The 16,053-nt window shown below is 44.6% G+C and overlaps 1 protein-coding gene and 1 pseudogene across 2 annotated transcripts; both read right to left on the reverse strand.

Annotated features, from left to right (window-relative positions):
* Positions 1-825: 825 nt before the first annotated feature.
* Positions 826-1,815, reverse strand: LOC306663484 (olfactory receptor 2T33-like; annotated as a pseudogene). The gene has a single exon. The product of its transcript is annotated as an olfactory receptor 2T33-like (transcript).
* Positions 1,816-12,885: 11,070 nt separating this feature from the next.
* On the reverse strand, positions 12,886-14,049 carry LOC306663277 (olfactory receptor 2T8-like; the record flags this gene model as incomplete). The annotated part of the gene is made up of 1 exon (XM_079143712.1): positions 12,886-14,049. One exon carries the CDS (start codon positions 14,047-14,049, stop codon positions 13,123-13,125), a length of 927 nt encoding a protein of 308 aa, XP_078999838.1. The 3' UTR covers positions 12,886-13,122.
* Positions 14,050-16,053: the final 2,004 nt, after the last annotated feature.

Genomic DNA, 16,053 nt, shown 5'->3' on the forward strand with positions numbered 1-16,053 from the left:
TCGTCGTGGAGTCACATATGCACACAGGGTGATAATGTCTGACTCACTTCTTCTGGTTATACATGAGGTAGAACCCACTCGTCGTGGAGTCACATATGCACACAGGGTAATGATGTCTGACTCACTTCTTCTGGTTATACATGAGGTAGAACCCACTCGTCGTGCAGTCACATATGCACACAGGGTAATGATGTCTGACTCACTCTACTCTCCTTCTACTCCCATACCCCTCCCTCCCTTCAGTCCCCTCTACCTAATCTGAAGTACCTCTGTTCTTCCGTAGCCACCCCCCCCATTGTGAATCAGCATCTGCATATAAGAGAAAACATTTGGCCTTCAGTTTTATGGGTTGCCTTATTTTGCTTAGCATGATATTCTCCAGCTCTGTCCATTTACCATTGATTCTTAACTTTACTTCTTGATATCTAGGAGTCTTGTTAGGAAGTCAGGTCCTAAGCTGACATGGTGAAGATTCGGACCTACTTTTTCTTCTATTAGGCGCAGGTCTCTGTTCTAGTGCCTAAGTCTTTGATCCACTATGAGTTGTTTCATGCAGGGTGAGAGATAGGGGTTTAATTTCTTCTTTTACATATGGATTTCGAGTTTTCCCAGCACCACTTGCTGAAGAGGCTATCTTTTCTCCAATGTATGTTTTTGGTGCCTTCAGACAATGGAATTTTTAATTGATTCACCAAACATACACACACACACACAAATTCTTTAAAAAGTAAAATGGCAAAGTGAAAGCAAAATCAATTGATAGTGCACAAAAGCACAAGTTCAATGGAGCAAAAAAAAAAAAAAAAAAAACTAGTGATTGGTAAATGTAGCGTGAATCCACTTGGGGGTACCATTTTGGTAAGTGCTCAGTGTTGGCATCACATAGCATGTTTCTTGCTCAGCCAATTTCTGAAGGCCCCCTTGACTTCTTTGTTCCTCACACTGTAGATGAGGGGGTTCAGCACAGGTGTGAGGATGGTGTAAAATGCAGAGACTACTTTGCTGTGGCCCACTGAGCGGTAGGACTTGGGCCTCATGTAGATGACCATGAGGGCACCATAGAACAGCCCCACCACAGCCAGGTGGGAGGAGCAGGTGGCAAAGGCTTTCTTCCGGGCTGTGGCCGAGTGCATTCGCAGCATGGCAGCCAGGATGAGACTGTACGAGACCACAATGAGGGACAGAGGGATCAAGAGCATCAGGGTGCAGCAGACATACATGAAAAAACTCAAAAACAGTGGTATCTGCACAGGCAAGGCGCACCAATGAAGGTGCCTCTCAAAAGAAGTGGTCAATCTCCCTTGAGTGGCAGTAGGGGAAGCTCAGAGTGGCACTGGCTTGCATCAGCCCGTCAACCCCTCTCATAAGCCAGGAGCCTGCTGCCAGGTGGGAACACAGCTTCTGGTTCATGAGAACATGGTAGTGCAGTGGGTGGCATATGGCCACATAGCGGTCATAGGCCATGGCCGCCAGGAGGAAGCATTCTCCTCCTCCCAGAGTGAGGAACAGGAAGATCTGAGAACCACAGCCAGCAGGAGAGATGGACCTGGAGTTCATCAGGTAGTTGGCTGCCATTTTGGGAATGATGGTAGAGACCAGCATCAAGTCCATGAGGGAGAGCTGGCTGAGCAGGAAGTACATAGGGGTGCAGAGGCTGCGGTCAGTGTGGATGAGAAGGATTATCAGGGCATTGCCCACCAGGGAGGCGACGAAGGTCATGAACACCAGAGAAAACAGGACTTGATGGGTCAGTGTGTAGTCAAAGAGTCCCAGGAGAATGAAGCTCATCCGTGAGGAGTCACTGGAGTTCTGCATGGCTGCAGTCAAACCTGGAAAGATGAAAACGGTTGAGGAATTGGACCTGATTAAAAATAACAATTTGGAATTTCCTTAAAATGACCTGGTCAAGTGACAGAAAATGTCATCTTCGATGGTTAGTTATTTAATTTTTCACGTTTCAGCAAAATGTTTTTCTTAGCATTCCACTGTCCATAACTGCCATTAGTTTACCATATTTTGAATTCCAGCAAAATTAGACAAAGTGTATGCAGAGTGAAGCAGCAACCAGGTACCCCCACCAAAAAGATCCACCATAATTAAACTTCTCCAAACACCCTCCCCATAACTAGGCTTCTTGTCATCAAGACTTTGCAAAGAGTGCCAACAGGATTTCACAGGTGTTCTGCTGAGAGCTCAGTGGGGTTTGAGCTTTCTTCTGTCTTGTAAAGGACAGGTTTCTATTTATTGTAAAAGCTAGTTCTGCCAGCAAGCTTGTTGCTCCAAAATTACTATTCCTGTTTTTGTGATAAAAACTTGTGAAACCTTTGTCCAGCTAAGAATATGGGACAAAAGTACCTTTTGTGAATCCACCCAGTGTTATGTAAATCCTCCCCACCCACTGAGTTTAAGTCTAAAAGAATTTCCAGATCCAGGTCCAGAGATTTTTTAGTTATTAGCCTCTCTGGACTGCTGCAGCTTAAATAAACCTGCATCCTGGAAGACTCCTTGGGTGTCCAGTCTCATCTGTCCCACATCATTTGATGACCCAGGTGGGACAGTGGAGGTGAAGAGGGCTTTTGTGCCTCTCTTGTCTCTGGGTCTGGCTTCCCTGGGACAGTGGAGGACAATATTCCCCTGGTGTGCAGCACCAACTCTTTGCCTGTAGTCAAGGCGATTCAGCCAGCACCTGGAGCAGCCTCCCGAAGCACAGCAGAACCCACGAGGGAACTGGGAGTCCCACCCAACTGAACAGGTAGGACCTGGGTCCATTAGTGGTAGCCCACCTGACTTCCCCATGGAGACCTGAGCAGGGGGACGAGGGGCTTGATCAACCTCTGAGGGCCCCAGAGTTATCTCCACATAAAGGAACTGGAGCTCAAAAGGACGCTGTGAGTGGCTCCAATAGTCTCTTCAGTGTCGGGGAGCAGAAGGGAAACCATGACTCCCTTGGCTTTGGAATTTTGCAGATTTGAGCAGTGTGGAAATTTTGCTCTGATCATGTCTGTGTGAAAGTGCATGAATGGGATCGACAGCAGAAGGGCTCCAGCCCAACCAAAGCGAGCGTTGAGTCCTGATTGGCAGTTCTGTGGTACCTCATGCAGTCTAAGGCAGAATCTCACCAACCAACATCCTGGTTGGGGGTTTATACGGACCTGCCAGGTTAAAAGGACCCTCAGTCCTCAGAGGGGCACAGCTGGAGATGGATGCCCAGGCAGGGTGGAACATGGGAGGCACACAAAGTAAATCGCGTCCCTCAAGCCCCTTACAATGTGTGCTACAAAACCTGAAGGCAAGTTTTAAGGGAGATTATGGAGTGAACTCACTCCACAAAAGTTGCATACTCTTTGTGAAATGTCCAACCTTTCAAAGTCGCACGGAAAAAAGCCCAAATCTGTCAAGAAAAGTCAACTACTCAGGGACAATAACAACTGGGCCCTGCGAGGTAACAGGCAGTCTGTTCAATTCCAGTCCCTTCTCTTTGTCACCAGATCTGGGAGTTCCTGGCGCTGCCAGATTCTGCTGTATGCGGATCCCCAACTTTTCAGTTATGACCAAACCCCTCTTGAAGCTACAAAAGGGGAAGAATGGGATTCTCTGATGTGGGACCAACACAACAAAAGGCCTTTGAGGACAATAAACAAGCACTCACCAGAGCAGATGGGCTAGGACGCCCTGACCTCCCAAACCTTCCCTTCTGTATGACCATGAATGGTCTGGAGTAGCCATGGGAGTCCTGACTCCTATGCTGGGGACATGGCACCCTCCAGTGGCCTCTCTCTCTGAACAGCTGGACTCTGTAGCTCAAGGCTGGCCTCCAAGTTCACGGGCCCCTGTAGTCATGGCCCTTCTGGTGTTAGAAGCTGACACGCTGACTGGGGACAGGAGTTAACTGTCCAGATGCCCCATCCTGACCAATACTGCTGGAGAGCAGAGGACAATACTGGCTGACTAATGTGAGCATGGTCGGACACCAGGGCACGTTACGTGAAAATCCACATATCCACATCTGGACTCCAAACGAGCCACTCCACTGCCTCAGGACTGGACAGCCTGATCGCAATGCATTAAGGCCATGGATAGTGTTCTCCAGGAGACCGGCCCTGGCAGACCAGCCCCTCAGGGACCGACGTGGAGCACTTCACACGTGGAAGCAGGTTCATGAAGGACGGAGATGCACTGGTCACTCTGGACTCCACGCTTGGGGTGGAACCTCTGCCTCAGGGAACTTCAGCACAAAAGGCAGAACTTACCGCTCTGACCCGAGCGCTCCAGTCGGCAGCAGGAATCTGTGTCGATGTCTGCACAGACTCAGAAAACGCACTTACCACTTTTCCTGTTTATGGCGCCTTATGCAAAGGAAAGCAGTTAATTAACTCAGGAGGAAAAGACATAAAATATGGCCAGAAAATTCTCAATCTTTCAGATGCAGAGTGGGTTCCCAAAAGATTGCAGTTATGCATTGCTGGGCCACCAAAAGGGGACAGAGTGGTTTCTCAGGGCAACCAAAGAGCCGGCCAAGAAGCAGTATTAGCAGCTTGCAAAAAGCAAACAGCACCCTCAGCTCCAGTCTTAAATGCTGCTCTTCTCCCTAATCCTCTAACTAAATGGGAACCAAAATATTCCCAACAAGAAAGTGATTGATTTAAGGCTAAAGATGGAAGCTGTCTCCCAGGAGGATGGTGGAAATTTTCTGACGGCCCAATAGCCATCCCTGAGACTCTAACCTCTGCCTTCCTCGGAGAGTTCTACAGGGGAACACACCCTGGCTGCATGGCACTCGAGGCTGTTCTGAGTCGGCATATCTGCATCCCCAGCTCACAAGCATTTCCTGGCTGATCCGTGAAACTTGTGCCCAAAACAACCCACACCAGGGGCAAAGACTTCCACTGGGAATCCACACTACAGGAGGTGCGCCTTTCGAGGACTTGGAAGTAAACTTTACTGAACTGCCAAGCTCACAGGGCGATAAATATCTTTTGGTTTTTGTGTGTTCTTATTCTGGCTGGGTGGGGCCTTTCCACCCCGTAAGCTGACCTTCCAGAGGAAGGAAGCACTGGGGTAGCTTGAGGATCAGGACAACAGCCCTTCTCCAGTCACTCTTTGCAGAAACTAGGTCTGCCAGTAGGCTTGTTGCACCAAAATTACTATTTCTGTTTTCATGCTAAAAACTTGTGAAACCTCTGTCAAGCCCAAGACGGGGAAAAAAGTACCTGTTACTTTACCACCCACTGGTGTAGACCACCCTGACATTGAGTATAAATCTCAAAGAATTTGCAGACTGGGGGTCCAGAGATGTTTGGGAATCAGCACCTCTGGATTGTTGTAGCTTAAATAAACCTGCTTCCTGAACATTCCTGGGTGGTCCAGCCTCATCTGTCCTACATCAAAAGCCCACATAAAACGGCGACTGCTCTGGCATGTTTTTGCCAGCATGGTGCACTTCACATTGTGCTGGTGTAAAGAAGCGGTACTATGAAATTCCAGTTTTCCACAGTGGGATATTTTCCTGTTGAAGGACTGTTGTGTTCATGTAGATTAGTGGATGTTGTAATATGTCTTGTAATTGTGACTTAGCATTTTTCTCACATTTGTATTTCAGGGAGATTCATGAGATTTTGTTCAATGCTTGGATGAATTGAAATTGAAAATTAAGATAAGCAATCAAAACAAAATGTATAACCACTGAAACCAGACTTTGCTGTCTAGCAAAGGAAACAAGGTTACTGTATTCCACACAGGCAGGGGACAAGTTCCCGAGGCCAGCATCTGGACACCTAGCTCCTGCCCCACCACGGCCACCTCCTCACCTGGCCACCACTTCTCCGCAGCAGGGGCCATGGTCAGTACAGCACCCTTTTGACAAATGACATCAAACAGATGCTAAATCTGACTGGAAAATTCCTACTTTAAAAGTTGATGATTTCACAGAGGAACATAAATAACCTGAGGAGCATAAATTGTGCTACTCATATGCGCTCACATTTACAGTGACCAACGCCAGTCTGTTAACTACGACGGGTCCAAACAGGCTTCTTCACACGAGGTAAGTGTGAGCACTCAGCATGGATCATGAGCAGGACGCAGAGCCTCCCGCTCAATCGGAGAGGGCTCTCTTGTCACCATGCCATTTCTCTGCCATGATGTCCATCAGCAGATGCAGTCCTATAAGTGAAAGGCTCTCTTCTCACACCTCTGTGAGATTTATCTTCTAACAAATTCAAGTTTGCACTATCAATAAAACGATGCTGAGGTTCTGTCATAATCTGTGTGGAGCAAATCATTTCTCAAGTATTTTTTTCAAAATAATAGAAAAACCAAGATAAATTGTAAGTGGATCCCACTTTCTGGTAAACACGGCAGCTCTTAGTGAGTACTGTATGCCAACAACGCTCTTTACTTCATTTAAACACTTAGAGTTCTGCTTATCAAAACAGCAGTTATCATGATGTAATGTTGCACCTACTACTGTCCTGCTCTGTTCATTGTACATGTATGTTTATGTAATTCTTAATTACTGCTGCACCTGTTGCATATTATGCATATAGCACATTATATTTATAAATATTTAGTCTCTCTCCAATGTTGATATTGTGATCTATGTCCAGTACATGTGGCAAGAGTTTCTGTAGTAATCATTCTCAAACTGTTTTCTTGTTTCTTGAAGCTAAGTGAATTACTTCTTTTTCACTACCATCAGCAGCCAGTCTGTTTTATTTCCTGCATCTATGATATTGTTAGATTTCTCAGGAGCAGTAATAATAACCAATCATAAAACAGCAAAAATAATTTTTGAGTCACATTTCTCTTGTTACTGAGGGAGAAATTTTCCTATTCCTTGACCTCTGGATTCATCTGCAAACACTCTGTGAAGTCTTTTCCTCTTCTTTTCTATTGAAAATATTTCTTACGTGTGTTGTTATTTATACATAATTGCTTCATCTTATCATATAGATACATTGCAGATATCTTCCTCAACCGATTTCATAGAATCCAAAATTTTATTATATTATTTAGAACCAAAATTTGCATTTTTTCTTTGCCAGGTGTATGTAAAAAGGATAGTGCTCTGTGTCAGGCTCAACCACAGAGGACAACGGAGGGCTTGCTGCGGCCAAGCCGGGCAGCGCCAGGGTACTGTGGACAGAGATGCCATCATGGGCTGCTGCGTTAACATGGGGAGTGGGAGGAAAACCCCAAAGTCCTGCACAAATCTGCTCAGCAAATGTGTGTGAGGTGTGGGGCAGGCAGCCCTCCCTGAGCCCTGCCCCAGCAGGTTCCAGGCTCGGGGGACCCCACACTGACCTGGAGGCTCCCAGCCCTGGCCTTGCTGCTGCCTGGTTCCCCCTCTGACCCATGCTTTAGGAAATCAGCAATATCTCTGCCGACACCAGCTTCCCATGAAATCTCAGGGTAAAATACCTTAAGTGTAATTTGGAAAGTCTCTATTCATAAGTGAAGAAGAAATTCATTTGACGCTAAAAGTACTTTAAAACATTCATTGTAAAGAGGGGGGGGAAGGGTGGGGGGGAGGGAAAAATAACAGAATGAATCAAACAACATTACCTTATGTAAATGTATAATTACACAAATGCCTTTACTCCATGTACAGAGAAACAACATGAATCCCATTTGTTTGCAATAAATAAAACATTCATTGTGATTAGATTGAGCATTTTGCTCACTGAACAATCCTTTCTATTTAAATTTTCAAATGAATCCTACTGTGGAATAGCTTTGTATTAACCAGTAGGACATCTAAAATCCAGAAATTTATGTGACTTGTTAAGGAACATTTTTAAAATATTAAAGAACTGATATGTATTTGTCTTTCTTATTTTATCTCAATAGAATCATTAATTGTGCGAATATAGGAATAGAGATTTATGGTCTGGGTACTTAAACTTGAAAATTTATATATCTCATCAATAGCGGGCTAAAGTGAGCTTAAGTCAATCTAAAACTCAACTTTATTCTGTGCAGAATGGATGACGTAACAATATATATCAGAATAGTATCCACTTCTTTCATTGTTTGACAATTACAAGAAAAAAAATCACATAAAAGCATTGTAGCATGCATAAACCTTCAGTTCCACAAACATTACCCAAAATTATAATTTTTGAAGTATTATCAAAATGGTCATGAATAGATATTGACTACCCAAACATTTTGGGTAAAAAATAAATAAATATTTCAGGACTAGCTTGCAATATAATTTTACTTACATTAAAATCAAATAAAGAGCTTAAAAGACAATACTTTTAAAATCACTGTGGACTCTGCTCTTTATCCATCTTTCATGAATTCTTTGAATACACAACACTCCCACAAGACCACAGCTAATTTAATCATTGTAAGGCTATTGCACTCTTTGATTATTAGTCTTGAAACTTTTCTTCAATTAGCAGATCAATTTTAATTAGTCAAATTAATATACTTAAAGAATCATTTTGAGTTAATATATCATGGAAATTTTCATGTATAGAATAATTTTTAAAGTTTCTCAAATTTGGAAGAAATGAGTTAAAAAGATCAAATCCTATAAGGTGTTCATGACAAAAGAGATGTTGCGGCCAAATGAATACAATCATGGGCTAGTCCGTACCATTAATTTGAAGAAAGATTCGTAGGTCACAGTGTTGTCAGTTCCCTGCCCGTTTTCTCTCCACACTGAAAACAATAAAACCATGCAGCTGCTTGTTTACAGTTGTGTGAAAGATGTGATTGTGGAGCGCTCGGTTCTTGCATCAGTACATCCATCCCACCTCGACCTGGTCCCCAGAACGAGCAAAGCGGCAACCTTTCCACCTGAACGTGCAGGTCACCTGCCTTGCTGACCTCGCCTGAGGAGGGCAATTTCCTTCAGTGATCCACAACATTCACAATGAAAGCACGCCTCGCCAGCTCCGCCAGGGACAGTGGCAGCGAGGTTCCAGCACAGACGGGAAGAGCTGTGGAAAGTGTCACCTTAAGCCCCACTTTGTCACGGATCGTCTTCTCTAGTTTACACAAAGAAAGGAGGCAGGCAGTGCTTATGGTACAGAAAGGCAGGTGTAGAAAATGGGGTTTGCTTTTCCTGGCACATCAAAGGGAGACATCTCTTCTCAAAGCAGAGAGAGCATGTTCCAGAACAAAGACAGAGCGTTTCCTTCCAGGGTTCCCCGCTCCCAGTTTTTATTGCAACGACTACTCTGACGGTGGGGAGGCAGACTTGCTGAATGGAACAAGCAAAATAAACAATGGGCTTTCCCAGGCTTAGGCCGGACCAAAGGATAAGCTCTACTGTAACTGACAAGTCAATTCAAGTAAGGCCCATGATTTCTGTAGTCACTCTGGGTAGAAGCAGTGCCAGTCTGTTTCACCAAAAACACGCTTATTGCACAAAGGGGGCATGAGAGAAATACTGTAGTAATTTATCATAAATGGAAACTATTTGACTATGGGAATATTGACTTTACCGAAGGAAAGCAGTAGCTCCTGACCCCTGTAGCCTAAGTCACCAGCCAACCTATCAGTATGTTCCAGTGAACCCCCCATTCCACAGGCGTGGGTTGAGGGCAAGGGCGTGGGCTTCTGATGGCAGAATCACTGGTTTCTGTTACGGCAGTGACAGGTCCCGAGAGGTGGGCACACTTCCCGCCCCACCTGGTTGCAGTCAGTGTTTTAGAATATGGATAGAAACTGTATCACAGACTCATAAGGAAAACGTGGTGGTGCAGACAGAGTGATCCATCAATCACTGTCACCACGTCAGCTCAGTGAAGTGTAGAAACCACTGCTTTCATCTACTAAAAACTGCACTGCTCCCAGGGGCAGGCTCACACAGGTCCAAATGGTGAGATTCACGGCACTGATCTCAACTAGACCTGCACCTGACCAACTCCCACTTCTGAAACCCTCATTAATATCGTTTGCCTAATTTCAACTTGATCAAACGAGATCATTTCAGCAGAGATAGTATGTAGTCCTCATGGAAACTAAAGACAAGTCTAGAACAATCACTGTGTTTCCGCACTCACGTTCAGACTTCAGTTTCTCTTTGTACTACGCATTGCCTGTTGGAATATACTGGATATTAACGACAGCGTTCTAATTTCAAAAATGTAACCTGTTGATTAATGTGGGGTGAAAATGTAGGGCTAAACTTGTACCTGAAATTAACCTTAAAGAAGGGAAAAGCAACTTGAGCACACAAAAGTTGCTCCTTTACAATGTACCGTGAGGACTCTAAGAGAACTGTGAAATTGTTATCAGGGAGCCCACTAAGACAGGCAGGATGATCATGCTCTTTCACAGAGGTAACAGCTGTATTTTGCACATCTTACAAAATGTATTGGCAGAGAGAAAAAGGGAACAGTTATGAGGTCATTGGATGAGACCAAGATACTTTAATTCTCATTTCTCAAAATTATGATATAGCCCTTAAAATTGGAAATAAAATTGACAGCAACAAAAGCTTTAGAGACACTACCTCTTTTCAGCACTCAGACTCCGTCCTGGCACCAACCTGCCTCAGGAGCAGCGGCTGTGCAGGTGCCTGGAGCTCCCTGGCTCTGGCCCTGGATCCCTGCTTGGTGTGTGAAACCCCTCTGCTGCTTGTGTGAAATGAAAGGCACCTGTCCAAAGTCCCGAGCATCCCGTAGACCCGGGGAGTCTCAGCAGGAGCGTGTTCAGTAAACGGAGATGACCAGTCATTTGCTCTGCTTATTAGCTCAAGGCAGATGATTCTCAAATCCCAGGATACTGGATCCCTGAAGTGAACTTCCTGTTGGGCTAGTGCACTGTTGTCCTCGGGATGCGACTCACTTGAAAGGGAGGCAGATTTCCCACGACAAATGAGTTGGTTTATGTAAATGAATTCTCTCTTTCCTGGGATCACAATCCACTCTGTTGGCCTGTACTTCAGGAGTATCCTTGTGTCAAGAAAGGTCTGTTAGTTACAGAGGATAGAATGTTCTAGAGACACCTTGCTCTAAAAGACGTTCTTTTAAAGTGGGGAAAAGAATCTGGACTAAATGTTACTCCAGGAAAGAGGAAGTTGTGGCAGAAGGAATTCAGATAAGAGTAAAATAAGCCAGAGTAGAAACAAAATGGTGAATCTCTAAATATTTTATGTAGACTTTGCCTTGGAGTTGATTTTGTACTTGATCATTTTATTCTTTGGAGGGCATATAAATAATGCCTAGACATTTCTACATTACATGAATATTTTATGTGTGATTATTTCACTTGTAAAATTAACAGATTTGCAAGCATGCCAAATTTCTTGCTTGAAAATTATTATAGGTTTATAATAATTCACAAGTTAAGGATAAAATATATAGTCTGATCACTCGAAACCTCATTTTTGAAATTCCTTTTTTATCCTTTGTCATCTACTAGTTTTACATTTAAGCATAAAAATTCTTTCTTGAAAAAAATTCAGATTCTCAGTGGCATCTGCCTCCAACAGAATTGGGAGAGTGTGTGAATTGCGTACTATACCAAACGTGTGTGTTTCAGTTTTTCAAGTAAAATGGAAGAGGCTGAAGATATGTCACACAAATCCACAACTAGTTAAAAACAGTTCATCTTCAGGCATTGGATTAAAGCATGTGTTTGAAAATATATAACAAATAACTGAATATACAGTTTCATTTTTTTCCATCTAATACTAAATTCCATCTAGCCTTTTAAATGTCATGCATGGTCTATGAATGAGCTCCCACGTTGGGTTAATTGGGTAGACTACATGTTTTATTATTTTTTTCCAAGATTAATGACACCCAATTAACAAAATAAGAAACAAAACAGGCAGTAAACTAATGAAAATTTTACAAAAATGCTCAACATTAATAGCCATGAGGGGAAGATAAGCTAAACACAAAATCAGTTACTACCACACTCACTAGAAACTCTAAGATAGAAAATGTCTGATAACAGCAGAAGCAGTGGAACCTTGAACCCGGTGCTGGTGGAAATGTAATATCAACAGCCTCTTTTAGAGACCAATTCAATGAAAAGCTCACGGTCCATCTGCCAAAATAATAAAATAAAACGACTTATGATCCCACTGAAGGACCTTTAATGACAACAGATCCAAACTGAACATAGTCTAGAAGTCCAGCCAAAGGGCCTGGGCTAACAAGTTGCGGGACTTTAGACAATAGAAGACCTGTAGGAATTTGAGAGGGTGAAGACCTGGTGAAAGCAGGATTGCAGGGGAATCTTCACAAGTGAATTGAACTGGGAGGAGAACACGGGAAGTGGGTCTCCACGGACGAGAAGGCATAGCGTAGGCCAAAGCAAAGGGTGGGAATAAAGAGCAGACCAGTGGTCGTACTCGGGGCGGGGGCCTCACTGGCGGGGCCAGGGACCTTGGAGGCTGGTGGATGTGGTCTCGCTGGATAACCGTGCCGACTGCACAGCTAGTATTTATTGAAACTGCTTGAAAGAAAAGGCTGGGCTGTGAGCACCCCACTGCTTAAAAAGTTACCTCGGTTGGGAACAAACACTAATAATCCTCATATTGCTGGAATAGTGAATTCTCTTTTTGAGTAAAAATTCATTAAAGCATAAAGGTTTACTGATAAAGTAAAACAGAAAAAAAAGCAGATATACAGAGCCACATGAATTCAGTAGTTCTCCCTTATCTCTGGTTTTTGTGCATCATGGACTATGTTACCTGAAATCTACTACAAACAGAAAAACTGAAGCTGAAAATCCAGAAATATAAAATCAATAAGTGTAGAATCTGATATAATCTGCTTCATCCTGACCTGAAAAGATGAACCTTCTCCATTAATAATGAATGAGAAAAGAATTATAGGTGGAGGTTGCAAAGATCTTTGCTAAGAACAAATATATATGTGAAATTGCAAAGAAGGAAAAAGAAATGTGTGCTACTTTTGCTCTGGAACCTCAGATTGCAAAAGTTATGGCCACAGCACATCAGAGGTCAGCTAGATAAACAACACATTCACAGAGAGGCTCTGTCCTCTTAGGTGTCCACTGTGCACCTTGGACCATATCTCCCAGGAACAAGGAGGCATCACGGGAGATGATGACTTTCCTTTCAATTACGCAGACTAGCTCTGCACAACCATGGAAACTGGGAGAAATTTGCACACTATTAATAAAACATCAAGGCCACACACTGGCCACACACTTTCTCAGGGCCCCCTTGACCTCACTGTTCCTCAGACTGTAGATGAGGGGGTTCAACATCGGGGTGAGGATGGTGTAGAAGGCGGACACCACCTTATCGTGGTTAGCTGACCTGAAGGATTTGGGTCTCATGTAGATAAAAATGGCAGCTCCATAAAAGAGCCCCACCACGGCCAAGTGTGAGGAGCAGGTGGCAAAGGCCTTCTTGCGGGCTTCTGTGGAGCACATGTGGAGGACGGCAGCCAGGATGAGACCGTAGGACGTCAGGATGAGGCAGCTGGGCACCAGGAGCATCAGCACACAGCAGATGTACATGACGTCCTGAAAGACAGACGTGTCAGCACAGGCCAAGCGCACGAGTGTGGGGGCCTCACAGAAGAAATGGTCTATCTCACGCCCTCTGCAAAACGGGAAGCTCAGGGCAGTAACAGCCTGCATCAGCCCGTCAGCTGCTCCCAGGAACCAGGACCCCGAGGTCATCCTCAGACACAGTGGCCAGCTCATGAGCGTGGGATAGCGCAGTGGGTGGCATACAGCCACATAGCGGTCATAGGACATGGCTGCTAGGAGGAAGCACTCTCCACCTCCCAGAGTGAGGAGGAAGAAGATCTGCAAGCCACAGCCAGCAAGGGAGATGGACTTGCTCCCAGTCAAGTAGTCAGCAGCCATCTTGGGCACAGTGGTGGAAACCAGCATGGCGTCCATGAGGGACAGTTGGCTCAGGAGGAAGTACATGGGCGTGTGGAGCCGGAGGTCCCGATGAATCAGGAGAATCATCAGGACATTGCCCACTAGGGAGGTGAAAGCTATTATCAGAACCATCCCAAAGAGAAACTGGTGGGCTCTGGAGTGGTCCAAGAGTCCTAGGAGGATGAAATCTGACGTGGCGTTCCCACTTCCCATGGTCTCACACAGAAGAGACCCTGCCAGGAGAAACAGGAGAGAGCTTCATATGTAAAATGCCCCACGTGACTTGCAGCCTTCTAAAACATTGCTTGGGTGAAAATGAAACCTATTTCAATTCCTTCGTCTACTCTTTCAGCATGTTTAAACTGATAAAATTAACCTCAAGTTTTTATTCCTCATTTCCAAGTTTCACATGATAAACGCCTCATAGGCTGAGTGTGATGAATTGGCACAGTAAATCCAAATTCTTGAGCCATTGCAACTGACATGCAAGAGAGGCTTTTTTGTGCCTTGGTCCCCGGGTAAGTGGGTGAGCAGGAAGTGGTTGGTGTGTGTTGTTCATACTGGTGCTTTAGTGGTGTCATGCACAAGCAGTACTCTTAAAACGTGAATTGTCAATATTTTAGTTTCATAAAAATGATGAACTTACTTGTGAAAATTCTTGATCTATAACACATAAAAATTGGCTAAACTACCAAATTCACATCATTTTCCCCGACACTGACTCCTCTGGAAAGCACTTTTCTAAAACTGGAGGACTTACCTTCTCAGATCGAGAAGAGAGAAGCATAACTCAACTTGAAGTTGATAGTACCTTAGTTACTTTAGGGTTTACACTTGACATAATCCGGGTTATGTGATTTCATTCATCAGTGCAGAGCTCTGTTGCTCAATGCACACTTTCATGAATCCCTCAACAGGGTTTTGGTATTGTCCCTGGCAGTAACAAAAAATTACTGGCTAACGGGCAGTGAACTGTGGAGAAGCATTAACTTCTTCCTCATTCCCCACAGAATCTAAATCTTTAAACCAATTTTTGCGTTCCATCTGCTGCTGCCAGAACTGGATAAAGAAGCCCAGTACTGGACAGATGTGGCTACTAGTCCATCCTCAGGGGTGCGGCCCGCTTCATCATCCTCACATGGCAGAGGGTGTCCATCTCTTCGGGAGCACCATGACCCATCCTGAGTCCAAGTGCTAGTGGTGATTGAGAGGACACCAGAGAGGGCTCGCTCCACCCCAGAGAGACACTGCTTTGTCCAACATGTCTTCATCTGCCAGCCCCTGTGACCTGCACAGCCCTGTGTCTGAAGCACGCGCCCTGCCCCTGGTGACCACGTGAATAGCCCAGCCACAGCTCTCAGAAGGCTGAAGGAACCCCAACCCATTCTTCACTCCCACAGCCTCTCGTTGTTCAAGATCGACCAAGCTTTACCTGTGTAGAGATCACGCTGCCATTAGGTAACTGTGGGGTGTGGGACCAGTTCCTTTAATCTGCTGCACTGCACTAAACATGTTTAGGTGGCAGTAACACAGTGACATTAGGTACATTCACATGTTGGCACGACTCTCACCAGTAACCATCTCGAAAGGGCTTCTCATCTCCCCAAATGAAACCGTACGCCATCAGAGAGAGGCCCGTTCCTCCTTCCCTGCCACCAGCAGCCTCCTTCTCTCTCCCTCTGTGAACTGGTCGACTCGAGGAAGTCCATTTGGGTGATGTCAATCCAGCCTAGTCTGTTGCACTTCCTGCCGACCCCGACCCCGACTCAGGTGCAGGGGTGCTGCTTCCCGGGTCAGACTTCCCTCCTCCTCGAGGGTCACTGCCGTTTGCTTATTCACGCACACATCTGTGGCCCCTGGGCACTTTCACACTCTTTGCTGAGCATTTACATATGAGATTAATGGAATTTTACAGCAGATGTGAGAGCTTTCACTTGAATAAGTTGATGTCACTTGATGAGAGGTTTATGTGTTTTCAGAGAATAAATTCAACAACCACCATAAATTTTCAGTTCAGAAAATACACTTTCTTATTACAAAGTTTCTACTTGTGTTTAAATCATTTTGAATTTAAAATCATTAACCCTTAATTTTTCAATGGGGATAGGGGATTTGTATATGCTTTTTAAAGGTAAAATAAGTGTATCAATGCGATTTGACATTACAAATCTAATTTTCTATTCAGCATACTATAGCATTTAAATTCAAGGAGAGATC

The sequence above is a fragment of the Sciurus vulgaris genome (assembly GCF_902686455.1).
Source record: "Sciurus vulgaris genome assembly, chromosome: 6".
NCBI lineage: Eukaryota > Metazoa > Chordata > Mammalia > Rodentia > Sciuridae > Sciurus > Sciurus vulgaris.